This window comes from Mytilus californianus, unplaced genomic scaffold (genome assembly GCF_021869535.1).
Source record: "Mytilus californianus isolate M0D057914Y unplaced genomic scaffold, xbMytCali1.0.p SCAF_10, whole genome shotgun sequence".
NCBI classification, from domain to species: domain Eukaryota; kingdom Metazoa; phylum Mollusca; class Bivalvia; order Mytilida; family Mytilidae; genus Mytilus; species Mytilus californianus.
Window position 1 is genome coordinate 70,309,138 of NW_026262582.1, and position 27,795 is coordinate 70,336,932.

Consider the following 27,795-nt stretch of genomic DNA (forward strand, 5'->3'; position numbering starts at 1 on the left):
TTTTAAGGACGCCAGAACGAGTTGGTTGACCCTTATGGAATATCTGTTTTGCAGATGACGACGGATATATGTAACCACAATCATGTCCTCTTTTTCTCGAATGTGACATACCGAATAAGACTTATCCCCGGGTTTGTACTTACATGAGCAACACGACGGGTGCCACATATGAAGCAGGTTATGCTTACACGTCCGGTGCACCTGAGATCTCCCCCAGATTTTGATGGAGTTCATGTCTTGTATGCTATTGTTTGTCTTTTAGTGGTTTTTCTTTTCGTTTTTGCCATGACGATGTCAGTTTGTTTTCGACTAATGAGTTTGAATTTCCATTTGGTATCTTTCGGCTCTCTTTTATAATTAAAGCAATATGGGATTCTTTATTCATTTGGGATAACAAATAACACCAAATGATGTTCCATGCATTCGAATAAAATGACGAAATTTTGATGTTGAAATCCCATTTATTCGTTATACGTTTGTTTAATATAGAATATATATAATTTTGAAACATTTAATCGTTTTTAAACTTCACATTATAAGGGGAAATGATTCAGATAATTTAATGTTATTAAGCAATTTACAAGAAAACGGTACGCTGACCAAAATTTTCCTTTTTATTTTCTCTTTTATAAGACTTATCCTCTCAAACATTTGTTTTTTTCAAAATGATATCAGTTTAGTTTCTTCCTATGGCTATGATTTTCACATCGTGCATGATAATGCGTTTAATATGTACACTCCTTATAACTGCGTAAATTCCTAGACAACTTGTAGCCTAAAAACAAGCTCGATGACCTATACATTTTCATGATTGTGTTATATTAAAATTTTGTCTTTGGCAATTCATAATTTTACTATAACAACTCTTGTTATAGTAAAATTGTGAATTGCCAAAGACAACTCTTGTTATAGTAAAATTATGAATTGCCAAAGACAAAATTTAAATATAAAAGTTGTATTGCTGAAAATTGCCGAGTGACAACTGGCGAAGTCTGAACATGCTGTCGTGAACTAAAAATTTAAAATCATCTGGTGTCATTCGGGCTTATGTATATATACGCCTACTACCCGAAATTAAGTATAACTCTAGTTTATATAATTTTCTTTACTATTTTAAGTTTTCAATGCTTTTCATTTTCTTTATTCAATGGCATTCCAACCGATTTGATTCGAGCGCCACGTTTCGATGAGTTTTGTGTACACGAAACGTGCATTTGATATTTTAATAAGTATGCATGTACGTGTATATCACTGAGAAGTCAATTTCTGATTATATTTATAAATCTAGTAACTTTTACACCATTTCAGTATTTGAAAGAAAACTTATCATTCGCTTTTGATGAAATTGAAATAAAAATATTCCGACATGAAACCTGCTTAAATTAATACCGCCCTATACGTTATAATAGCCTCTTCCATTCAAATTTCATCTAAATTCGTTTCTTTTATTTTCTTCCGTAATATGTAATAACCGCATTTGTAGGGAACCTCGTGGTTTGAAGCAGTGTTGTTGATATCTCCAAAATGTTGGTTTTATTTGAAACTGCAGCTGGATATGCAGTTTTTAAGGTAAATTTCTCAAAAGAGTCGTATTGATATTGCGTTGCTCACAATCTGCAAATCAATTTACTCTCTATTTGACTCCAGCGAAACATGCAAATATCACCACGTGGTCTGGTCTTCCAAAGCAAATTTTTATGAGATCCATTCATACACTACAAGTGCTTCTGCCTTTAATGTAAAACAAATCTTCTAGTGGGTTTAAAAGGTGAAAAGAATGTTTATCTTTACAAAATTAAATTAATTGAAAGTTTGTCTTAATTATTTGACAACAAATGCTGGACATCAACACATGGTCAAATTATGATCTAATCATAGCCCACCATATTCTATTGAGGAAAATGACTGTACCAAGTAAGGAATATGGCAGCTATTTACATTCGTTCCCTTGGTTAATATAGTGGAAAGTTTGACTTTGTCAGGTTTTTTTTTAATTCACCTGTTCACCTTATATATAATTAGAGTTCAATAGTTTTGTTATTTTTTAAATGTGAAATAGAAATTTAACAATTTTTAAAGATGTTGTATTGTTATATGTATAACCGACTTTAAATAAATCTTTTATGCTTTTATGCTTTATACCTACTGATTAAGACTTATCACCAGGTTTGTACTTGCATAAGCTACACGGAACACGTGGAACAGTATCTGCTTACCCTTCTGGAGCACCTGTAGCTGTGATCACCTCCAGTGTTTTGTGGGGTTGGACTGCTGCTCAGTCTAGTTTTCTTTGTATGTTGTGAACTTTTTGCCATGGCGTTGTCAGTTAATTTTTGACGAAAGAGTTTGAATGTTCTTTTGGTATGATTTGCCTCTCTTTCAGTACAGAAAAAGTTCTTGAACTGGACATGTTTTAAACATTTAGCAGCACCTACATACATAAAAATTTAATACATTTTGTGTTAGAGATTTAATAGAACAAATGAGATTCAAAGATTACTTCATTTTTAGCTGACATTGCCTACACTGTAGGGCCACGTGAGCATTTTTCATCATTTAGGGTCTGTCCACATCTGTTCTTTTACAAAAATCTTTTTCTCTGAAAAAAACTATGCCAAACACTTGTCTACTACCAGCATTCAGGCATTTAGTTTTAAAAATGTGTCAGATGACCCTGCCTGCTAACCAACATCACCGACATAGCAAAAAATAGAACAGTGGTAAAATGAAAGTTTTGCCTATTAACTTGAAAACTAATATAGAAAGAACTTCTGGCAGTGACATAAGTTGAAGGTTGGCTCCAACTCCTGCATGTTTGGAGATTTACAGTACACATGTTAGAAAACATGATTTGTATTACTGCATACATGTATGAACCCACCAAATTATACAGATAACTTGTGTTGATATTTTTTATCGTTACTATAATTTCAGCTTCAAGATGAGAAAAAGCTGAGAGAAACAGAAAACTTGTTCAAAGAATTTGAGACTCCAGAAAAAGCCACAAAGCTGTAAGAAATACATAATTATGATATTAAAAGAGAGTGAAAGGACATGTTTCACCACACAATGAAAATCAAATCAAGTTAGCAAATGCAGTTTTTCTCTATGTACAGAGAAATTTGTTCTTAAACCACTGACAGAAATCTCTTGATAAAAAAAAACTGAGTTTGACATTATATCTTGAAGTATGTTGTGATATGATCTATTTTAAACTTTAGAAAAAGAAATTATCAGACAATTAATTGAAAAATCAATTAAATCCAAGCTAATATTATTTCTAGTTGACTTGAAATTTTCCACAGCTCTAATTCTCATTTAGTTCAATTTGAGATAATCTTATTTTTCGTTCATTTTGAGACAAAATTGTCTTTTTTTACCTTGTTATTGTCATGACTAACGGGGAAAAGAAAAATGTATTTTGAAGGGAATACATAGGAGGGGAGATAATCTGAATATTAGTATTAAGTCCAGAATAGGATGTAAATTTTATTTTAATTTCAGATTAAAGCTGAAACATTTCAAGAAATTTAATGACACGACAGAAGCATTGGCAGGTTAGTATGATACATGTAGCTAACTGTTTACCTAGAAATAATACATTCTGTTATAAACATTTACCAATATAGACAACTTTTACCAAAATTCCCTGTATTGCAATTTACAGTAATGAAACTATGACATGTATGATAAACAATTGAAGTACAAGCAAACATTCATTTTGTAAGAGAAAATAACAGAAAATGTGATAAAAATTTACAGTTGAATTACAGTTGATTTAAAAAAGCAGACCAATGTAAAACAAGACACAATTATAAGAATTCACATGACCTAGTCAAACAATGTTTACCCCTTAGAGATTTAACCGCTGATTAGCTAAGTCTTCTGAGTTTTTCAAGACATTATGGGTTTTGCTCATTGTTGAAGGCCATAAAGTGACCTATATAGTTGTTAATTTCTGTGTCATTTGGTCCCTTGTGGAGAATTGTCTCATTGGCAATCATACCACATCTTCTTATTTTTATATTATGTCAAGTCAAGGAGGAGCATTTATATCACCGGACAGAATAAACATTTAACTAGACCTAAATAAATCTCCATTTTTAACCCTTCTACAATAAGTAACATCAGTATTTCCATACCAGAGGATGTGATTTTTTTCTTCTTAAACAAAATGACAGAAATCTTGCATATTAAACCTTCCTCTTCTGGAAATTGTCGAAATAGATACTCATATTTTTTAGCCCAATCAAATTTCACTGGATTGTTTGACTTCATATGAAAAATGATATGTCCTACATGAATTTGTCCAGACTTTTGACAGTGTTAGAAGACATGAATTTGTCCAGACTTTTGACAGTGTTAGAAGACATGAATTTGTCCAGACTTTTGACAGTGTTAGGAGACATGAATTTGTCCAGACTTTTGACAGTGTTAGAAGACATAAATTTGTCCAGACTTTTGACAGTGTTAGAAGACACGAATTTGTCTAGACCTTTGACAGTGTTAGAAGACATGAATTTGTCCAGACTTTTCACAATGTTAGACAATGTTAGAAGACATGAATTTGTCCAGATTTTTGACAGTGTTAGAAGACATGAATTTGTCCAGATTTTTGACAGTGTTAGAAGACATGAATTTGTCCAGACTTTTGACAGTGTTAGAAGACATGAATTTGTCCAGACTTTTGACAGTGTTAGAAGACATGAATTTGTCCAGACTTTTGACAGTGTTAGAAGACATGAATTTGTCCAGACTTTTGACAGTGTTAGAAGACATGAATTTGTCCAGATTTTTGACAGTGTTAGAAGACATGAATTTGTCCAGACTTTTGACAGTGTTAGAAGAACCTTCAGAAATACTATTAAGCTCTGTAGGCAATTTGGTTATCACGAGACAACTGAGGCATTTCTGATAAGACAATTAAAAGGTCTAACCTTTGTGGACAATCTAAAATAAGACTGTTTCTCATAAGGAACTGTAAGGGGAGGCAATGATAGATAAGCAGTTAACAGAGTCGTCAGAATCTTTTTTCCCCTGGTAATCCTCGCTTTCATTTCTATTGCAAAATACCAGAATTGTGTTTGTTCTTTGCACAAATTTTGGTGGTTAGGATCTTCAGACCATCACTTTTCGAGAACTATGCAAACATGTCTAAACAGCGCAGGGTGACCATCAATTGATAATATTATAATTTCAGCTGCCACTGCCCTTGTGGAAGGGAAAATGAGCAAGGCTTTGAAAAAACTTATGAAGAAATTAGTGGACAAAGAATGTCAGGAAGAGCTGGCTGTAGCTGATGCTAAATTAGGGAGTGCTATAAAGGTATTGAAATCTGTCAAAGTATGATATAAAAATAAGAAGATGTGGTATGATTGCCAATGAAACAACTCTCCACCAGGACCAAATGACACAGAAATAAACAACCATAGGTCACCGAACGGCCTTCAACAATGAGTAAAACCAATACTGCATAGTCAGCTATAATAGGCCCTGATATGACGAATGTAAAACTATTCAAATGAGAAAACTTACAGCCTGATTTATGAACAAAAAATGAACGAAAAACAAACATGATATACAGCAACAAAGGACAACCACTGAATTGTAGGCTCCTGTATGTATAATGCATGTTCACAGTTTATATCCAAAGTATATGAATTCTCCACATGGTACAAATATATCAAGTGAAAGTGGATGGCTTTATAAACAAAATTCAGGATAACCATGATACAGAATAAATGATGATTTAAGTCAGAATCGTCCTGATTTATAGTGACGACAACTATCAAAACTGATATTCTGTATATTTGTATATCCAAACTTCAACTTTGCACCTTATGGGGGAGGAGGGGGGGGGGGGGGCTATGCATGTAAGTTGATTGATTGTTATTCATAAGATGTCAATGTATGAATATTTCTAGCTGTAAATCAACAAGCAATTCTTTTCACGAAAAATATTATCACCAAGTACTTGTTAGTCATGAACATTTCAGTATAATTTACTATCAATTAGACTCGTAAATTTTTTTAGAACATTTCAGGTATACTAATTTAAATTTTTTTGAAAAAGTGGCTGAATATTTTGTATTCCAATACCATACTTTATGACAGATCTGAAATCATGCGTTGAAGATAATCAAGAAGTGTAAATATCAATTTTGGTAATATGTTATGTCATTTGAATTCTACTGTAATATGTAATGATGATATTGCAGGAAAAATTTAACATAAGCTGCGTGTACAACTCTAATGTCCACGAACTAATGCGAGGAATCAGGTCACAGATGAACAACTTAATCACAGGCCTACCTGAGAAAGAGATGTCCGCCATGGCCTTGGGTTTAGCTCACAGGTATAATCATTTTATGATAAATTAGGGTTGATGGTGTTTGTTTCTGTTTTTTGTTACTTATGATATTGGCAGACTGTAGCCATCTATCATGTCTATATGACTGTCTGGTTGGAACCCATTATTTAAAGGTCGAGAATGAATATACAGAATAAATGATGATTTAAGTCAGAATCGTTCTGTATTATAATGAAGACAATTATTGCAACTGATATTCTGTATATTTTTATATCTGAACCTATGCTTTGCTACGTTAGGGGTATGTATTTATGATCGTTGATTTGTACTCTTAATATGTCGACTGTTAAGATTTAGTCCAGAACCTCCAAATTTTTTGTTTCAAGTATTTGATTTGTGTCATGATTTTAAGGTGGTACATAACACTACAGGGAGATAACTCTGTAAAAATCAGCTGAACGTTTTAATCACGTTCTATTGTAAAGGAAATATTAAGCTTCTCAATGATTAAAATTAGTGTTTGTCAAACTGCTATAGATCCAATGAAATTTTTCCGAGAAAGTGTGTGGTTCAAGTTTTTTGAAATTTTTATATTTTTGTCAAAGGGTCAAAGTAAATATTTTGTCAAAATTTTATTAAAATTGAACGAGCCAAATTAATTTTAGTCAAGGTGTTTGGTACCACCTTAAAGCAACGCACATTACATAAGCTCAAGATAATTTCTGGGGATGGTCAAATCTTTCCCTTCAGAATAAAATTTCCCAGATTTATTTTCAACTTCTTATATATGTGCCTTAGATCCCTATTTGTGCCTTCAACCTCTATTTGTGTTTGTTGTTAGAATGTAATGTGAACAGTGTACAACTCTATAATGTCCACAGGTATAAACAATTTATATAAAATTTAGGGGGTAGTCAGTGTTTGTTTCTGTTTTTTTGTTACTTGTGATATTGGCAACTGTAGACATGCCATAACTCTGGTTTGAACCCATTATTTTAAAGTTGGGAATATAGATACAGAATCATTCTGCATTAAAGTGAAGACAACAATTGCATCCGATATTCTGTATATTTCTATATATCTGAACCTCAGCTTTGCAGATTTGTGGATATGCAATTAAGATGGTGCATTTTTATTAATATGATTTCAACTCTTTAGTCATTGACTAGAACCTCCAAAATATTGTCTCAATTAATTCCTGTCAAGAATCCGATCACAGATGCATAAATTTAAACTCAGCTTTAGCTACGATGAGATGTCAGCCATGGCATTGGGTTAAGCTCACAATTATGAAAAATTTATATGAAATTTATGATGGACTTTGTTCGTTTCAGTTGTTTTTATTAGCTCACCTGACCTGAAAGGTCAAGTGAGCTTTTCTCATCACTTTGCGTCCGTCGTCCGTAAACTTTTACAAAAATCTTCTCCTCTGAAACTACTGGGCCAAATGCACCCAAACTTAAACACAATCATCATTCAAGTATCTAGTTTAAAAAATGTGTCTGGTGACCCGGCCAACTAACCAAGATGGCCGCCATGGCTAAAAATAGAACATAGGGGTAAAATATAGATTTTGGCTTATATCTCTGAAACCAAAGCATTTAGAGCACATCTGACATGGGGTAAAATTGTTTATCAGGTCAAGATCTATCTGCCCTGAAATTTTCAGATGAATCGGACAACCCGTTGTTGGGTTGCTGCCCCTGAATTGGTAATTTTAAGGAAATTTTGCCGTTTTTGGTTATTGTCTTGAATATTATTATAGATAGAGATAAACTGTAAACAGCAATAATGTTCAGCAAAGTAAGATCTACAAATAAGTCAACTTGACCAAAATGGTCAGTTGACCCCTTAAGGAGTTATTGCCCTTTATAGTCAATTTTTAACCATTTTTCGTAAATTTTTGTAATCTTTTACAAAAATCTTCTCTGAAACTACTAAGACAAATTTAACCAAATTGTCCACAATCATCATTAGGGTATCTTGTTTAAAAAATGTGTCTGATGACCCCGCCCGCATACCAAGATGGCCGACATGGCTAAAAAATAGTACATAGGGTAAAAAGCAGTTTTTGGCTAATATCTCTAAAACCACAGCATTGAGAGCAAATCTGACAGGATAAAATTGTTCATTAGGTCAAGATCTATCTGCCCTGAAATTTTCAGACCAATCAGGCAACACGTTGTTGGGTTGCTGCCCTTGAATTGGTAATTTTAAGAAAATTTTGCAGCTTTTGGTTATTATCTTGAATATTATTATAGATAGAGATAAACTGTAAACAACAATAATGTACAGCAAAGTAAGATCTACAAATAAGTCAACATGACCAAAATTGTCAATTGACCCCTTAAGGAGTTATTGCCCTTTATAGTCAATTTTTTACAATTTTCATAAATTTTGTAAATTTTTGTAAATTTTTGCAAAATATTTTCCACTGTAACTACTGGGCCAACTTCATTATAGATAGAGATAATAGTAAGGAGCAAGAATGTTCAGTAAAGTAAGATCTACAAACACATCACCATCACCAAAACACAATTTTGTCATGAATCCATCTGTGTCCTTTGTTTAATATGCACAAAGACCAAGGTGAGCGACACAGGCTCTTTAGAGCCTCTAGTTTGTGATATAGCTAGACTGCCCCTTACTCTCGTTTGAACCCATTATTTAAAGGTTGGGAATAAAGATACATACATCGCTATGACTCAGGTTTAACCCATTATTTTAAGGTTGGGAATAAATACAGAATAAATGATGATTTAAGTCAGAATCGTTCTGCATTATAGTGAAGAAAACTATTGCACCTGATATTCTGTCTATTCCTATATCTTTTGGAAAGCTTTTGAAGTATGAAGACGATTGACTGTTATTCCTGAGATGTCAACTCTTGAGACTGGCTAGAACCTACAAATTTCTTGTATCAAATATTTGAGAACTTGAATGATTTTAAGGCAAAACACATAAGCTCATGGTTATTATGGAGGAAAATGTTAGCCTCTATATATGGACTTGTTAGCCTCTATATAGGCTTTTTAGCCTCTGTATGGGCTTTTAAACCTCTTTTTGAGCTTTTTAGCCTCTATATGGGCTACTTAAGCCTCTATATGGGCTTGTTAGACTCTATATGTGGACTTGTTATTAGAAAGCAGAATGGTGACTATAAACAAATAATTTTATGTTCAGTATTTTTAAATAACTTTTTCTGTTTTCAGTCTGTCACGGTACAAATTGAAGTTTAGTCCAGATAAAGTGGACACGATGATTGTACAAGCCATTTGTAAGTAACAGTTCTGAATAATCAATTATGAAATGTATATACTGATTGTTGTTTGGAAATACCCTTTCTTGAAGGTGCTTGGACTTTGAGCGTATTAGTAATTTAGTAATGCACCTTGTTTGGTACTTGAATGGTCATTTTTACTACTATATTTTAGTCTCCCCTCCTTACTTAGAAGTTGCAAATGTCTGTCATATAGCATGTCTGTGTGTTTATAAAAATAGGTAGGTGTTGTATTATTGCAAATGAGACAACTGTCCACCAAATGACCAGAGGTATTCTGGCCTTAATATGGCCTTTAACTATGGACTATAACCGTACCATTATGATTGATAAGCTATGAAAGACCCTATGATAGAAAAATATGAAATAAGTAAAACGAGGGAAGCTACCACCTGATTTATAATAAAAAAAAATACAGGAAAAATATTGGCCGACAGCAACCACAAAATTTATTTTACAATTTATCCCTGTAAAGAGGTTTAATTTTGTTACTAAATTCTGTGACTGTCTGGTTGAAAACCCATTATTTTAAGGTTGGAAATGAATATACAGAATAAATGATGATTTAAGTCAGAATCGTTCTGCAATATAGTGAAGACAACTATTACAACTGATATTCTATATATTGAAATTCAGATTTTATATTTTTGGGGTGTTATGTATGAGGTCTTTATTGCAGTGCCATTTTTTAAGTTTATCTGTTTACATTTCAGCATTACTAGATGATCTTGATAAAGAGTTAAATAACTATGTAATGAGATGTCGGGAATGGTATGGATGGCATTTCCCAGAACTGGGAAAAATTGTAACAGACAATCTAGCATATGCTAAAATTGTCAAGAAAATGGGTGAGTTAGGGTTGACTTGATAAGTAGCATATGTGCTAAATTGTGAAGAAAATATGTGAGTTATGTTTGAATTATATGTAGCATATGCTAAATTTGTGATGGCAATAGCTGAGTTATGGTTGAACTGTTTTGTAGCATATATGCTAAAATTCTGAAGAAAATGGGTGTGTCATGGTTGACTTTGTGATTGTGGCAAATGATTTGATGAAGCCTTGCATTCCTTAGATAAAGCACATGCTGGTTAATTCATTTCGTAATCATTTGGTGGCATCTTTTTATTCACAATGAAATACCATTTGATTTATTACTGAAGCAACTATCCAACAGAGTCAAAACAATGTGGATGTAAGGAACTATAGGTCATCACACCGCCTTCAATGTCTGACATTTCGTGGTGAATTATCAGTAAAATCTGCAAAACTTATACTAAATTTAATTTTCTACATATTCTATACTTCATTAGAAATCTTAATATCAAAAGAACAACTCCTGAATGACTTGGGTGGGTGAACCTACTTTTTGTAATTATACCCCCTCTTTAAAAAAGTGGGGGTATACTGTTTTACCTCTGTCCATCCATCCGTCCATCCATCCGTCAGTCCGTCCATCCATCCCATGAAAATTTTTCGTCACATCTTTCTCAGGAACTACAATACAAGGATTTCTGAAATTTGGTTTCAGGGTTTATATAAGTCAGCTATACCGTGTGATGCGTTTTCAGATTGATCACTCAACAACTTCCTGTTTACCGAACACTTGCATCATTTTACACAACACATCCAAGTTGAAAATTTTTGTCACATTTTTCTCATGAACTACATTGCAAGGATTTCTGAAATTTGGTTTCAGGGTTTATATAAGTCAGCTATACCGTGTGATGCGTTTTCAGATTCATCACTCAACAACTTCCTGTTTACCGTCAAGTATTTGGGCTGGGGGTATCATCAGTAGCTCACAGTTTCACTTGTTTCTAATGTTTGTTGTTGATTTGTTCTCATTCTGAATATGGGTGAAATATTTGCCATGGACACTAAGTAAGGAGGGTGGTAAAGGGTTGTTTTCGTGCAACGTGTTTTGCCATTTTTATTCCACGTGCAGCCGTGAAAAAGGTTCATTATTCATCGTGTTTCGTGAAGTCGGTAAAAAGATCAACGTGCAAGAAATTTTTAATTGTTCGTTCATCGTGAAATGGCAATTTTATTTCGCGTTCTTCCGTGCAGATACCCCCTTTATACGCCCCTCAGTAAGCAACATACACATGTATAATCAATTAAGGGCTTTTCCAAAATTAATTGAATAGGTCGGAAGGCACTTTTATTAAAATTTTATGTTTTGTGGTTATTTTAGACAGATAGCCTTAAAAATTATATAAAACAAACAATCAATATTATGTATTGCAGGGTTAAATAAAAAGTGCCTACCAACCTACCTATACATTTATTTCTGGAATATCAAGTCATAAGAAAGAAAGACCAATATAAATATTTTAAAGTTTAAATGATTAAATGGTTTTGTTTTTGTTTATTTTACAGGGTACAGAACAAATGCTGCTACCACAGACTTCTCAGACACACTTCCTGAAGAACTGGAACAAGAACTCAAACAAGCCGCTGAAATCTCCATGGGAACAGAAATCTCTGAAGAAGATATTATTAATGTCACATATTTATGTGAACAGGTAAAGTTCAATGCATTCCTTACAACTAAGGACTTAATGTGCGAGTTAGGGACGGTCAAACTTACATTAAAATATTATTATGAGGTTTTTAATATTGCGACTGGGTGAGTATCACAATGCTAAGAACTCGCAAACTGATATCTGATACATACATGCATATTTTCCTGAAATTCCAATAATTAATCTTGCATTTTTGTTCATTCATCAAAAAAGCAATAATAAATGCATGCAATAATTTTTAAATTTACAGTAATCAATAGTTATCTCCCTTTGTTCACAGTAGATCTTTGTTGGAATGGTTATATAACTATCAATGATGGAAAACCTTGGCGACTGATTACAATGATGTCAATCTACCTATTTCGTCACTACCTCTGAGATAGCTATAGCCATAGGGGGTAGGGATCATAACTTACTGACTTTAAATCAAGTGGCTCATATTTAACCTTAGGGGGTAGGGACGTGGCTTCCAAAATGGTTGTATTTTCTGGACACAACCTGTAAATTTTATTTTTGACCAGCACCGCATAATCCACTTAATCCTAATTCAGAAAAAAAGTTCAAACTTTTCTGGTCATGAAACCTTACCACATTTGAGATCAAAATAAACAAGCTTCACCCAATGACGAATGAAAACGTCTGTTAACAAATCGCCGTTTTTTACCTGAATTTAATAGTTTAAAACTCAATGGGAATTTTTATACGACCGCCAAAAAAATTTTGTGGTCGTATATTGGTATGACGTTGGCGTCGTCGTAGTCCGAAGACACATTAGTTTTCGCACTCTAACTTTAGTTTAAGTGAATGGATCTCTATGAAATTTTACCATAAGGTTCAATACCACAAAAGGAAGGTGGGGATTGATTTTGGGGGTTATGGTACCAACAGTTAAGGAATTAGGGGCCAAAAATAAGCATTTTTGTAACTTCCAGACATAACTTGTGTGTAAGTGTATGGATCTCTCTGACATTGTACCACATGGTTCCATATCACAAAGGGAATGCTGGGATTGATTTTGGGGGTAATTGCCTCCAAATTTTAGGAATAAGGGGCCAAAAAGGGGCAAAAAACAAGCATTTTTCTAGTTTCATGACAATAACTTGTGTGTAAGTGTATGGATCTCTCTGACATTGTATCACAAGGTTCCATATCACAAAGGGAATCCTGGTATTGATTTTGGGGGTAATTGCCTCCTCATTTTAGGAATTCAGGGCCAAAAAGGGGCAAAAAACAAGCATTTTTCTAGTTTCATGACAATAACTAGTGTGTAAGTGTATGGATCTTTATGAAATTGTACAACAAGGTTCCATATCACAAAGGGAAAGCTGGGTTTGAGTTTGGGGGTAATTGCCCAAAAAGTTGAGGAACAGTCAGGGATATAACTCTATAGGGTTATTACAGAAAAATAACATACATTTGTTATTGTGGACTAAAAATCAAAGAACTGTGATAACATATGTATGTTACATGTTTCAAAGGGACAATATACATCACTAGTTTAGTTAAAATGCATACAAGTTCTATTGGTATTACTATTGTCTTTATGTATACTTAACTAAAGAAAGATATAACAGTTCGTAGTTCGCCAATTTTGCATAGTACACCTATATGTTATTACAGAAAAAATATGCCTGTAATAACTAAAGGGTGTTATCACAGCTTCTCTATATCACTCCAAAGCATTTTCTCAGACATACATCATGCTTAATTACAATGTATTTTAATTTATTGTAAGAAATAATGACCAGAGCATGTAATGAGGTTCTGCGCAAGCTTCCCAGTAATTCCCAAGTGTCTCATATTATAGGTTACATTCCTTTAATAACTAAGCTATGTTATTACAGCTAATTTTATCCCTTAAAAGCCTCGTCTCATTGATTTACCATGGTTAATCAATAATGTATTAATATAATTAAAGAATTAATTATCAAGGCTATGCATTTAGTTTCTGCGCAAAGTCTCAAGAGTTCCCTAGAGCCCATAATAAATTAAAATATTTTTGATTTATTTTACAAATAACAAACATATGTTATTGCAGATTTAGAAAATTTAAGGAATAAAGAGTAGACAACTCATGAAAGTATCTGTAATAACACACACAAGTTATTTTCTGTAATAACCCTATAGAGTTATATCTCTGACTGAGGAATAAGGGGCCAAAAATAAGCATTTTTCTAGTTTCCAGACAATAACTTGTGTTCAAGTGTATGGATCTCTCTGAAATTGTACTGCAAGGTACCATACCACAAAGGGAAGGCTGGGATTGATTTTGGGGGTAATTCCCTCAAAATTTTAGGAATTAGGGGCCAGAAAAGGGCAAAAAACAAACATTTTTCTAGTTTCAGGACAATAACTTGTGTGTAAGTGTATGGATCTTTATGAAATTGTACTGCAAGGTTCCATATCACAAAGGGAAAGCTGGAATTGAGTTTGGGGGTAATTGCCCTAAACATTTAGGAATTTGGGGCCAAAAAACAAGCATTTTTCTAGTTTCCAGACAATAACTTGTGTTCAAGTGTATGGATCTCTCTGAAATTGTACTGCAAGGTACCATACCACAAAGGGAAGGCTGGGATTTAGTTTGGGGGTGATGAATCATAAGGGGGTTCAAAAAATTTTGGGGGGGGGGATTTTTTTTCCTTTTTTTTTCTTTAAAATTTTCCATTTTAAATTGGTTATTTCTGATTTATATATAAAAGCAAATAATAATGATATGGTTTGAATAGGTAAATTAAAAATTTTTAAGTTCTTAGACCACTTTCATTCTGTGTCAGAAACCTATGCTGTGTCAAATATTTAGTTACAATCCAAATTCAGTGCTGTATCAAACTTGAATGTTGTGTCCATACTTGCCCCAACTGTTCAGGGTTTGACCTCTGTGGTCATATCAAGCTACCCAGCGGAGCATTTTATTTTTTAATGTTGCAAAGATGAAACATATATCAATCAAAAGTTATTTTAATTTAGGTTCTAACAGTATTTGGGTTGTGAGATGAATTATTTGCGGATTTAAAGAAAAAAATTAAATAAGAAGACTACACACAGAAAATTTCAATATTCCACCAATAAATTTACTGTGATTGGGCTACTAATAAAAGTAACTTGAGGAGTATTACTATATAAATATCCATCACCTGTGTACTGACAGGTTGAATATAAGTACCGGACATCAATCGATCTTTGAAGTTGTTTCTCACATTTAACTTGTTTAATACTAAATAATTTTATTAACACATGATTAAGCTTAGGGCAGTTCCAGAATTAAATGTATGAGGGGGGGGGGGGGGGGGTTGTCAGATGGCACTTTTTTTTTTGCACCCACCATGCATTAATTTTAATTACCTACTACCCCCACCATGCACAAAATAAAAGTGGAAAATATAACCACCATGCATAAAATTAAATAAAAAAATGTTTAATTCTTAAATGTTGCAATTACTGTGTGATTTAATCTGATGGATTGTATACAAAAGTAAAACTTATTATTTATATCTAATAAAGTTTCCTGCTTGCAAAAACTGTAGTCTATCTGGTTTTTTTTTTTTGTTTAAATGTCTGCAATGTTTGGTCTCTCTATCTGTCATAAAACTTTTTCTCTGTGTTAGTAAAGAGTTCTTGTTTAAGGAAGGGGGAGGGCAACATCAATGCAGGCAGAAGTGGGCCAAGGGAGATAACTCAAAGGCGATTACACTTCCGGTAAACAGATAAATCTCCGAAATGATTAAGTCTGGCATGCAAACATCGCGACAACAGCTTCTTATTTTATTTATTTTTTGTAACACCATCATAAAACATTATTTGAAATGTTTTGATTAATATTAATGAAGGAGAAACCCCACCATGCACAAAATTGAATTCAATTAATGACCCACCATGGATAATTTTCAAACTGATTTTGCACCCACCAGGCATGCAAATTTAATAGCACTGCCGTCCGACCCTCCCATACATTTAATTCTGGAACAGCCCTTATCAAAAATGTGATTGAAATGATTAACTTTTATTCAAATTAGTTCGAAATAAATCAAATTTATAGTTCAAAATCATTAAATATTTAAATCAAATTAGTTCAAATCGAATTAGTTCAAAATGATAAAATATTCAAATCAAATTAGTTCAAAAGGACGAAAGTTTGCAAGCATAGAACTGTATAGCTATCAATGATGGAAAACTTTGGCGACTGACTACAGTGATGTCAAACCATCCTATTTCGTCACTACCTCTGAGATAGCTATTAAAGATAAAAAAACACAATATATATATACATGTATGTAATTCTGATATAATATCAACATCTCGTGTGTATTCCTGATTGGACACTATCTAATTAACAGTCCATGAGCATTTGACCCTGTTAAAGCTATAAATATAAACTGACCAGACAACATTAAAATACAAAATGACAACTAAGCAGGTGCAACAGTATAAGATCTATTTTCTTAGTCCTGCTTGATCTCATTTCATAGATAAAAACATATAAATTAAATGAACTATTAACTTACAAGCTGTATATAACTTTTGACAGTCTTCCTGCTGTTGCCTTCCCTTATTTCACTTTTCCGTATGTTTTAATCACATGATGCACATGCACAACCCATCTCCAACAAAGATTTAATCAAAGGTGGCTTAAGAATGGATTTTTTTGGTTGACTTATTGGCTTGCAAGTCAATAATAAATCTGATGTTTTGTGCTAATTTTGACAAATTTGAACTGACTGCTAGAAGCCAAACATTATTTAATATTATGCTTTTATAAATGTTTGAAACAAAAAAATTATTTAATTTTATTACACTGCCGCTAGGCGACCAGGGCATTAAGGTTTACCCTTGTAGGTCTGTATGTCCAGAAACCAATCTGTTCTCTAATTTTACTTTGCCTCAACCAAATGTTATAAAATTTATACACAATGCTTATTATCACAAAATGCAGATCAAGTAAGAATTTGGGTCAACTACAAGGTTCTCAAGTTATGTCTCTATTTAAATGGGTAAATTGCTGAATTTGTTGTAAATTTACAAGTGGGGCATCTGTGTCCAATGGACACATTTTTATTTCATTTGTCTTAATTGTTGCAAATGCCATTTTAGATTGTCATAAACTTATGCCTATTAGTGTCTGAAAATCTGGGATTTTTGTGAAAATTGTGTTTTAACATGAAATCTTTTTTGAGTGTTTTGATTTTTGTTTTGATATGTTACAGGTTATAGAAATAACAGATTATAGGGGCCAGTTATATGATTATATCAAGAACAGAATGTTAGCAGTTGCTCCTAACCTGACTATACTGGTGGGAGAACTAGTCGGTGCCCGTTTGATTGCTCATGCAGGTATAGTTCAAAAAGAGGTTCTATTGTTGATTCATATGTATCCCAGTTCATGGAATGTGAAACTATTTACAGTCTTAATAATTTAAGATATTGCCTGTATCAGATTTACATAAAAACTATTAAAGTGTAGGATAAAATATGTCTGAAAGAGATATAATCAGTAGAATACTGTAAACCAACTAATTTTCGAGAGCGATTTTTTTTCGCGACTTTTGCGAGTAGAAAAATAACGCGAATATAAATCGTCGCGAATATGTAAAACTTGTATCTTTACTTATTTAACTACATCAAGCAAATTAGAAAATCGCGAAATGGGCTAGTAAGGACTAAATGCGAAATAAATTATCCGCGAAAATAAGTTGGTTTACAGTAATGGCTTGTCAAAATCTGTTTATTAAAATTATTATTGAGTATAATAATGTCAGCATGAAATGGTTTGTAAAAAATAGATCTGCTATTTACATACTATAAGAATTTTTCTTCAATAATATTGAAACATTCTCTTCAGTAAGAAAGTATCTAGAAAATAACTTAATTTTATCCTATATTTCACACAAGTCCTTGACACCTTTGCTTTGCCTAGTCATGATGCGCAGTCAGTAGCTCAAATTTAAACTGAGCTACCGCTGGTCTACTTGCAGGCTCATTGCTGAATTTGGCAAAGCATCCTTCATCCACAGTCCAGATTTTAGGGGCAGAAAAAGCCTTGTTTAGGGCCCTGAAAACAAAACACGACACACCTAAATATGGTCTGATTTATCATGCATCAATGGTTGGACAGAGCACACCAAAGATTAAAGGGAAGGTATGTATTGATGGTTGTAGGGTAAAGTTATTTTAATGATGTTTACAGGAATATGAAAAATTTGTATGATTTGTTTTCAATAACTTCAATCCAAAATGATTTTTTAGAGACTTCTAAAGTACAATAGTGATTCTTTATAGCTATATAAATTGGATTACTTTGGATTAGTTTTATTCATGGGATATCAATTTTCTTGGGTATAGGTGAACCACAAATTGAAATGTTCAACGAAGTACAAATTTTCTTTAGACTTGTATACAGATTTTAGTCGAACCATGAACTCAAATATCCATGAAAGTTCATTTTTTTCATCAATCCACCAAATTTGGTGACCACCAATATAAAAGAATTCACATTAAGCCTTGGCAAAGAGCTTTTCCAGAGGTGTTCAATTCTGTGTGCATATCAAAGAGGATGGGAATGGTCACTGTATGTTTGTTAGGCTTATCGGGACCATTTTCCCTAATGTAGATATTATTTAATCTATTAGTGAAGGAGGGGGCAACACAATATTTGCAGCTCTCCTAAGGTATATTTGTATGTACTAGCACTAGTGGATTTTTTTCACTAGAAATCTAATTAGTCCCCTACCGACGAAGTCGAAGGGGACTTTAGGTTTGCACTCTGTCTGTCTGTCTGTCTGTCCATCCGTCAGTCCGGCAAATCAGTTTTCCACACTTTTTTGGTCACGCTTGAAGATATTGATTTGATATTTTGTGTATTGTTTTATCATGACAAGTTACAGATCAAGTTTGAATTTTGTTCCAGTCTGACGATTTTGTGCAGAGTTATGGTCCTTGAAGTCAGAAAATTCACTCAAATAATCAGTTTTCCCCACTTTTTTTTGTCATGCTTAAAGATATTGATTTGATGATTGGTATATAGTTTTATCATGACAAGTTACAGATCAAGTTCAAATTTTGTTCCGGTCTGATGATGTTGTGCAGAGTTATGGTCCTTGGACTTAGAAAATTCACTCAAATAATCAATTTTCCACATTTTTTTGTGTCATGCTTTAAGATATTGACTTGATATTTGTTATATAGTTTACACCATGACAAGTTATAGATCAAGTTAGCATTTTGTTCCAGTACAATGAATTTTTAACCGGTAGGGGACTATGTATTGCGAAGCAATACTCACAGAATGCTTGTTTGTTTTAATTTGAACAACTAACTTTTTGTTTTAACAGTTACTGTTCATTACAATATGGAATTTGCTGCTTACAAGAAATTTAACATCACTTGAATATGTTTTTAAAAAAGATCAGAATGATGACATTTGAAAACTGATTTTTCAGGTATCCAGAATGTTGGCAGCTAAATGTGCTCTAGCAATCAGAGTAGATGCTCTTGGTGAGGAAACTAACACAGAAATGGGTTTGGAAGCCCGAGCTAAATTAGAACAAAGGATGAAAAGACTGGAGGATAAGGTGTGTTTGATTGACAAATACATGTCATATATTTTCTGTTAAAATTGAAAATTGTCAATCTGGTGACTAAAGTGACTACGCCTTGGTTTAAGACCCTTGCATATGTTACCTATGGAAAATTTAGAATGATATATTAGAGTGTGTCTCCAGTAATCAACAGCTTTCATTATGCAAATTTACAGAGAAGATATTTAAGATGCTCAAACTGTCATTTCTTTCTACATGTGTGTTTGATTGTGTTTTTGTTTCACAATGAAAATTCCTAACAAAGATATTTAATACACCACAGACAGTCATTTTCTTCTTTCAAGCAAAAAGAATTGTATCAACTGATTAAAGTCAAATAAATTTATTTAAAGTTACAAAGCAAAAACTGCAATTGAGCTTTTAAACCTATATTCCTAGTATGTTATAACGTACAACAAAAATGTTATAAAATTGTTTCTTGTTTCAGGCCAGAGGTATAAGTGGTTCAGGGAAAGCACAGGCAAAATGGGAGAAATATGAAAACAAAAGGTTTGTATTTAAATGTTTGATACAAGTGAAAAACCAATGTCTGATTTTAATACTTATTGAAATAAACTGTTATGGTGCATACTAAAAAACCAGGGTTCAATTTCTGCCATGTTAATTTTGTCATTTCAACCTGCCCATAGTGGGCCCTACATTTATATGTAAAAAGACTATTTCACAAGCTCAAATATTTTTCTTATTTATATTAGATTCAATTCTTATAATGAAAGAAGTGAGTGGCCATATGGTAAAAAAAAGTTCATTTACAGTATCACTAGACTCAACACTGAGGTAGTGAGTTTAAACCCCTCACGTGACAGGTGGGATTCGACTCCAATCTGACCTGTGAGGTTGTGAGTTTAAACCCCTCACGTGACAGGTGGGATTCGACTCCAATCTGACCTGTGAGGTTGTGAGTTTAAACCCCTCACGTGACAGGTGGGATTCGACTCCAATCTGAACTGGTAGGGTTTGCTAGTTTTTCTGCTGGAGGTCCGTGGTTATCTCTGGGCAGTTTGGCTTCTCCACCAATATTGCCACCATGATATAGCCAAGCATGCTGAAAGTGGTGTCCAGCTATAACAATCAATTATATAATGAAAGAAAACACATAGCATGTTGAATGCAAAGGATAGGCCCAGGGTACTTTCTAGACATTTTCCACTCTCTTTCACCACTCGTACCGTGGATGGGCGAAAATTACAAAATCCACTTCAACTGCAATGTATTTGTATAAGCCAAAATATGGTCTGGAATTTCTTAAAATGTCATTATATTTTCAGTGAGGTGAAGACATACAATGTTGGAGCAGATTCCACATTACCCAGAGTTCCAAAGAAAAGGAAGTTTGAAGATGAATCAGATGAAGATGTTAAACCAAAAGTCCCCAAAACAGAATTAATAGGTAAGATCATCGTGTAGATTTGTGATGATTTGGGAAATGTCTCGATACTACAATTTGAATGAATTTGAAATAGTTCATGATGAATAAAGAGTTTACAATTGCATTCAGGGAGATGCAAATTTTTCTAAGTATTATATATTATTGCGAATGTTATGTCGGAATATGTTTCGCAAAAATAAAAACACATACTGTGGATTCATTTATTTCCGTGGATTGAGGGGAAACTAGTTTCGTGAATATTTGATTTCGTGATTCTGCTAAAAATGCCTTTCAGCTTTGTATCCATTTTCCCTTTTGGTTACGGCACCATAAAATGTGTAAATCAAAGTAAATGCGATGTATATAGATCGTGTTTATTTAACGTCTAGCCATTGCTATATATGTAACGTATATAGATCGTGTTTATTTAACGTCTAGCCAATGCTATATATGTAATGATATAGATCGTGTTTATTTAATGTCTAGCCAATGCTATATATGTAACGTCATAATATACAAAGTGTCAGGTAGCAACGTTAACCTGCATATATTCGCGCTAAATTCCCGACACCCCTGTCTTGATATTCTGTGCCAATCAAACAGTTGTTCAGATTTTTTTCCCGTTGTGCCTGTTGATTTGATTTGATCTGATTTTGAGAATTTGTGTTTTGTTTATATGGTTAACCAAATTTTTGGCAGAATTGTTACTCTTGGAAATATGCTATCTCATAAAAATTGAATTTTGATGGACTGTTTCTTTTGTAATACCTGAAGATGTCAAGCAATTTGTTGGTACATTATTGTAGAATGATGACTTGTAGTTTGAGTACGCATTTTGTTCCAGTTGATAGAATACTGAAACTCCCTTAAAATAAATATGTAAATTTTATTAAAAAAACCAATAGTTTTAACAGTAATGTAAATGTTTTTATATCTCCACAGATGGTGATGTTTCATCAGAGAAAAAGAAAAAGAAGAAGAAGAAAAAGCAAGAAAATGGCGATTTAGATGATACGATGGATACAACAGTTAATACATCACAGGAATTAGGTAACTACATTCAAAGCTATGGAAAAAAGTTGACAGTGCTGTTCAAATTTTATGGGATGAGGGCTTTGATGCAGAAGAAATGGACATGTTTTGATTCTTCTTATGAATAAAAGTTAGATAATAACATTACCAGTACCAGTTTTCTGCACCAGTTGCACATTTTGACAATAAATGTCTCTTCTGTGATGTTCGAGACCAAAATATTTGAAAATCCAAAACTAATTTAAAAAATGAATAGCTAGTAAAACCTAAAACGACAAAGTATAGCCAAAGCTGAGTAAGGGTAGTGTTTTATCAAGATACATTTTTTGGTGCATGTAGATTCAAGAATAATAAGACATGGATCGTGTACCACCACTTCGACATAGTAGATCAGATTGGCTATTATAGCCTATTAATTTATGAAATGATGATTGATTCTGCAAAACTTAACATGTTGTACCAGTAATTCACGTTCTGGGATTGATAGCTATTTTTGTCGAGCCTGCGACTTTTGTCGCAGAAAGCTCGACATAGGGATAGTGATCCGGCGGCGGCGGCGGCGGCGTTAGCTAACTTTTTAAAAGCTTTATATTTTAGAAGCTAGAAGACCTGGATGCTTCATACTTTGTATATAGATGCCTTATGTTACGAAGTTTCCGTCTGTCATATGTCCAATGTCCTTGACCTCATTTTCATGGTTCAGTGACTACTTGAAAAAAAAGTCAACATTTTTTGTAATGTTAATTTCTTTCTTATTATGAGTAATAGGATAACTATATTTAGTATGTGCGTACCTTGCAAGGTCCTCATGCCCGTCAGACAATTTTCATTTGACCTCGACCTCATTTCATGGATCAGTGAACCAGGTTAAGTTTTCGTGGTCAAGTCCATATATCAGATACTATAAGCAGTAGGTCTACTATATTTGGTATATGGAATGATTGTAAGGTGTACATGTCCAACTGGTAGGTGTCATCTGACCTTGACCTCATTTTCATGGTTCAGTGGTCAAAGTTAAGTTTTTGAGTTTTGGTCTTTTTTTCTATTACTGTATGCAATAGGTAAACTATAAATGGTGTATTGAATGATTGTAAGGTGTACATGTCTAGCTGGCAGTGTCATCTGACCTTGACCTCATTTTCATGGTTCAGTAGTCAAAGTTAAGTTTTTGAGTTTTGGTCTTTTTTTCTAATACTATATGTCATAGTTCAACTATATTTGGTGTATGGAAATATTTTATGATCTATATGTCGGTCACGCAGGTTTTATTTGACCTTGACCTCATTTTCAAGGTTCATTGCTCAGTGTTAAGTTTTTGTGTTTTGGTCTGTTTTTCTTATACTGTATGCAATAGGTCTACTATATTTGGTGTATGGAATGATTGTAAGGTGTACATGTCTAGCTGGCAGGTGTCATCTGACCTTGACCTCATTTTCATGGATCAGTGGTCAAAGTTAAGTTTTTGAGTTTTGGTCTTTTTTTCTAATACTATATGCAATAGTTCAACTATATTTGGTGTATGGAAATATTTTATGATCTATATGTCAGTCAGGCAGGTTTTATTTGACCTTGACCTCATTTTCAAGGTTCATTGCTCAGTGTTAAGATTTTGTGTTTTGGTCTGTTTTTCTTAAACTATAAACAATAGGTCAACTATATTTGTTGTATGGAAGAATTGTTAGCTGTACATGCCTGCCTAGCATGGTTCATCTGACCTTGACCTCATTTTCATGGTTCATTGGTCAATGTTTAGTTTACTTGGTTAATGTTAAGTTTATGTGACAGTTGTAATAAAGCTTTATATTTAGGACTATCAACATAATATAAATGATTAGTAAAGAAGGCGAGACATTTCAGCGTGTGCACTCTTGTTTTTTTAGTAATTAATACTGGAAGCTTTGTTTTATAAATAGACTAAAATGTTCTTATCTGATAGTAGGGTTTTACACAGGAAAAATTGGTAAAAATTGTGTCTTTTTGCTCATAAGTTACTATACTTCTTTGCTCTTTATAGTTGAATTGTTGATTTCAAAAGGCTCAGTAAACCTTGCAAAACTATCTGGAGAATTATACCAATTGTTGGAAAAGGAGGTCACACCAATGATTACTTGCAACATCATTTCCTGTAATGCTGTATACTCACTGATTAAACCTAAAAAAAAAGTTACCTTGAAAGAAAAAGTGATGCGATAAGCAGCAAATAAAGACGATAAACTTATACTTCTGTTTGAATTTAATGAAGCCATTAATTTACTCTTTCCACCTTATATTTTTTTAATCGATAATTTTTGAAAGACAAACTTATTAAAATGACATTTTCAGTTATTGCATTTGGATTCTCTTCATAATTGCGTAGAAATGGATATATAATCCCCTTTGTTAAACTTTCAGATGTCAGTAGTGAAAAGAAAAAGAAGAAGAAAAAGAAAAAGATTAAAGAAGAACCATCCTCAGACTAGTAGACCAGTGACTACATTTTATAAGTCATATGACTACATTTTATCAGTCATTATATCATGTGTTCATTTATGTAAAGATGACAATTTCTCTGAAACCAGTGATCATTATTATCATTGATACCCCATGTTCAGACATTATACATGCATTAAATAAGGAAATTCTATCCAAAGCTCAGTTTTATGATTTGAGATCAGTTCTGGTGATTGCACGATTGGTAGTTTAGCTCCAAGTTTTATTGAATGAGTTCCTACTTTTTAAAATAGTTTGACAGATTTTTTGTAGATTTTAATCTCACAAGATTGAGTAGAAAAACTCTAATCAAATAGGCCAAACAAAAAATAGGGTTTTTTCCTTAAGGAAAAATGGGGAGGTAAGATTCCTTTTTTTGTTTAATGTTTTTTTTACCTTGAAAAGATGGGGAGACCTACAATTGTGTCCCAGTTCATTACCATAATGGTTAATAAAAAAAATGTGAGGAGGCATTTTAAGGTATGAAAGTAGTTAAGGAAACCCTAAGTGCGATTTTTTTTTATTTTGGCCTGAAGGACAAAGGCACTTTTTTCAATATTACTGTGAATATGATTGGTAAAGGGCATTATGTTTATATTCTTATCTTTTAATGTAGTCAGCACTTCTGTGTTGACTTTTAATTATCATTGATATGGTAATACTGATAAATAAACTATTTACAAAATTTTGAATTATTCGAAATTCTAATGATTTTCTTCCCCAGGAATCGATTACCATAGCATAGAATTTTAATAACACAGTTTACTAAAATCTACAGACCAATGTGTGTAATATTTTATTGTAGTTATTTCTAAAACATGGTATTACCATTTGTATGTTATTACAACTTATTCATTTGAATGTGTACAAAATTTGAATATAAGTTTGATTGTTTGTTAAGGTGAACCATGAAATCAGTCACATTAAAAACTTCCTGTTGAGAGAGTATCAGTTATCAATGTTCACCATCCAAATCATGGTTCAAATGTATAACCAAAGAACCTTTTTGATCCTTTTGTCTTTATATATACAGAAGCTAATAGAGAAATCATGGTTCACCTAATAAACAAGGAAACTTAAATAAGATGCCATGAGTTCATAATGAGGTAGTTCAGCTTTGAAAAATGGAAAAAAGTTGTTAAGTATGCATTTATTTGTTGAAAGTCGAGTCACTTGTTAAGTACTATAGAAAATTAAACTGTTTTATATAAAAGAATATTGTTTTTTTTGTCATTTGAATATTGACAACTCTCTGTATTTGTAAAAAAAGAATAAAACAAAAGCATACAGTTGACTAGAGGTATAGGGGGAAGGTTGAGATCTCACAAAACATGCTTAACCCCGCCATATTTTTGTGCCTGTCCCAAGTCAGGAACCTCTGGCCTTTGTTAGTCTTGTATGTTTTTTAATTTTAGTTCATTTATATGTTTTGGAGTTTAGTGTGACGTCCATTTTCACTGAACTAGCACACAATTTTATTGAGGGGCCAGCTGAGGACCACCTCTGGGTGTGGTATTTTCTCACTGCATTGAAGACCCATTGGTGTCCTTTGGCTGTTGTCTGGTCTTTGGTCGGGTTGTTGTCTCTTTGACATATTCCCCATTTCCATTCTCAATTTTATCAGTTACTCGTAATACACCAATCTGTTATTTCTGATATCATGGCAGGCATGAATCTATTCTTCTATTCTGTGTAATATTGTTGCTGTTGATTTGCCTCAATTCTGAAGTCTCCTGAAACATCTTTGACTTTTCTATTAGTATCTTTATTTTTTTTAAAGAAAGGAAATAGTGAGCTTATTTTCTCCTTTGAATTCTTTATTAATATGTCCATCCATTGAAAACTCCAAATATTTTCCTGTTAATAATTTATGATTTGCCTGGTATATACGAATTAGACAGCATGCCAAAATAATCTGGTCTCTATACATTATGTCAAGCTTTGAATTAAATTAACAACTGTATAATAGATATAACAAAACACAAGTGCAAAGAATACTTGTAGTTGAAGCAAGCAAGCTAATTATGTCAACAACAAAAAAATGAAAACACTATAAACTTGGATTTGTGACAAGTGAAAGCCAAATGACCAAATGGAAACTGAAATAAATGGCCAAATCCTTCAAAAGGTCAACTTTGATTGAGGGAGTTGGAACTCTAAATTTCCAAATAATTTCTAGGATTATCAACATATTAACGGTATGTTATAAACCATGTCCATAATGAAGTACTGACTACTGAGCTGATGATAACCTAAGGGACGAGCAGTCTATCAGCAACTTGATTCACACAAGTGCTAAACAATGATAACACTTTATAAATTTGATGCGTCCGAAACAGTTTTCTGAATTTATCCTCATCAGGGACGCTCAAACCCAAAATTTAAAAGCCACAAGTTTAAGATAAAAAACCCACAATGATCCGAACAAATTCAAAATGGAAGCAGAAGTACTTGATACTGGGCAGATGATATACCAAGCAGTGGAATGGACTCGATGGGGATTCAAAATAAATTTGGCCATTGGAATAGCAGAATTGCTTCAAGGAAACAATAACTTAAACAATTAAATTTAGGTTTCAAAGAAAGATCTATTTGAGTGATTCGTTTTATATTTGGCTTTTGCCCTTGAGTCATGGAATATTTGCCAACAGACGTTTACAACTATTGATATATAAACAATTTTATACTTTATAGTTTAATATTCTGGGGTCATAACAAGGATCAATTATTCACGAATTGTATTTTATTTCCACCTCTTTCTAGGTCAGCATACTTTATTGTGGCTATGCACACATTTTGTACACTTATTTTAGCATTTTGTTGGGCAGAATATTCATTTCAGTTATTAAGTTGTTGTCTCGCCTTCGACTTGAGTCACAGTATGCGAAACAGGTTTTTACAATGGGCTGTGGCTGTGACAGCCTAAACTATTTGTTTAAAGCTTTATATTTCAGAAGATAGAAGACCTAGATGCAACATACCTTGTGTGCAGATACCTTATGTTATGAAGAGTTTCCGTCTGTCATATGTCCACTGTCCTTGACCCCTTATGAGTAATAGGATAAATATATTTGGTGTATGGGTTCCTTGCAACGTCTACATGTCTGTCAGGTAGGGTTCACCTTGACCGTATTCCATGGATCAGTGATCAAGTCCATATCTCAGATACTATAAGCAATTGATTAACTATATATGGTGTATGGAATGCATGTAAGCT

General features: G+C 33.2%; 1 protein-coding gene and 1 non-coding gene across 2 annotated transcripts; both read left to right on the forward strand.

Annotated features, from left to right (window-relative positions):
- The first annotated feature begins 1,459 nt into the window (after positions 1-1,459).
- On the forward strand, positions 1,460-25,794 carry LOC127718451 (nucleolar protein 58-like). Its single transcript, XM_052224481.1, has 15 exons — positions 1,460-1,569; positions 2,935-3,011; positions 3,505-3,557; positions 5,201-5,325; positions 6,219-6,355; positions 9,523-9,587; positions 10,304-10,438; positions 11,971-12,116; positions 17,318-17,444; positions 18,086-18,249; positions 19,550-19,681; positions 20,136-20,197; positions 20,977-21,098; positions 22,020-22,127; positions 24,501-25,794. The coding sequence occupies exons 1-15, from the start codon at positions 1,525-1,527 to the stop codon at positions 24,566-24,568; spliced, it is 1,566 nt and encodes a 521-aa protein (XP_052080441.1). The 5' UTR covers positions 1,460-1,524; the 3' UTR covers positions 24,569-25,794.
- On the forward strand, positions 16,264-16,354 carry LOC127719195 (small nucleolar RNA SNORD70). The gene has a single exon (XR_007990180.1). It is a non-coding gene; the product is annotated as a small nucleolar RNA SNORD70 (small nucleolar RNA).
- Positions 25,795-27,795: the final 2,001 nt, after the last annotated feature.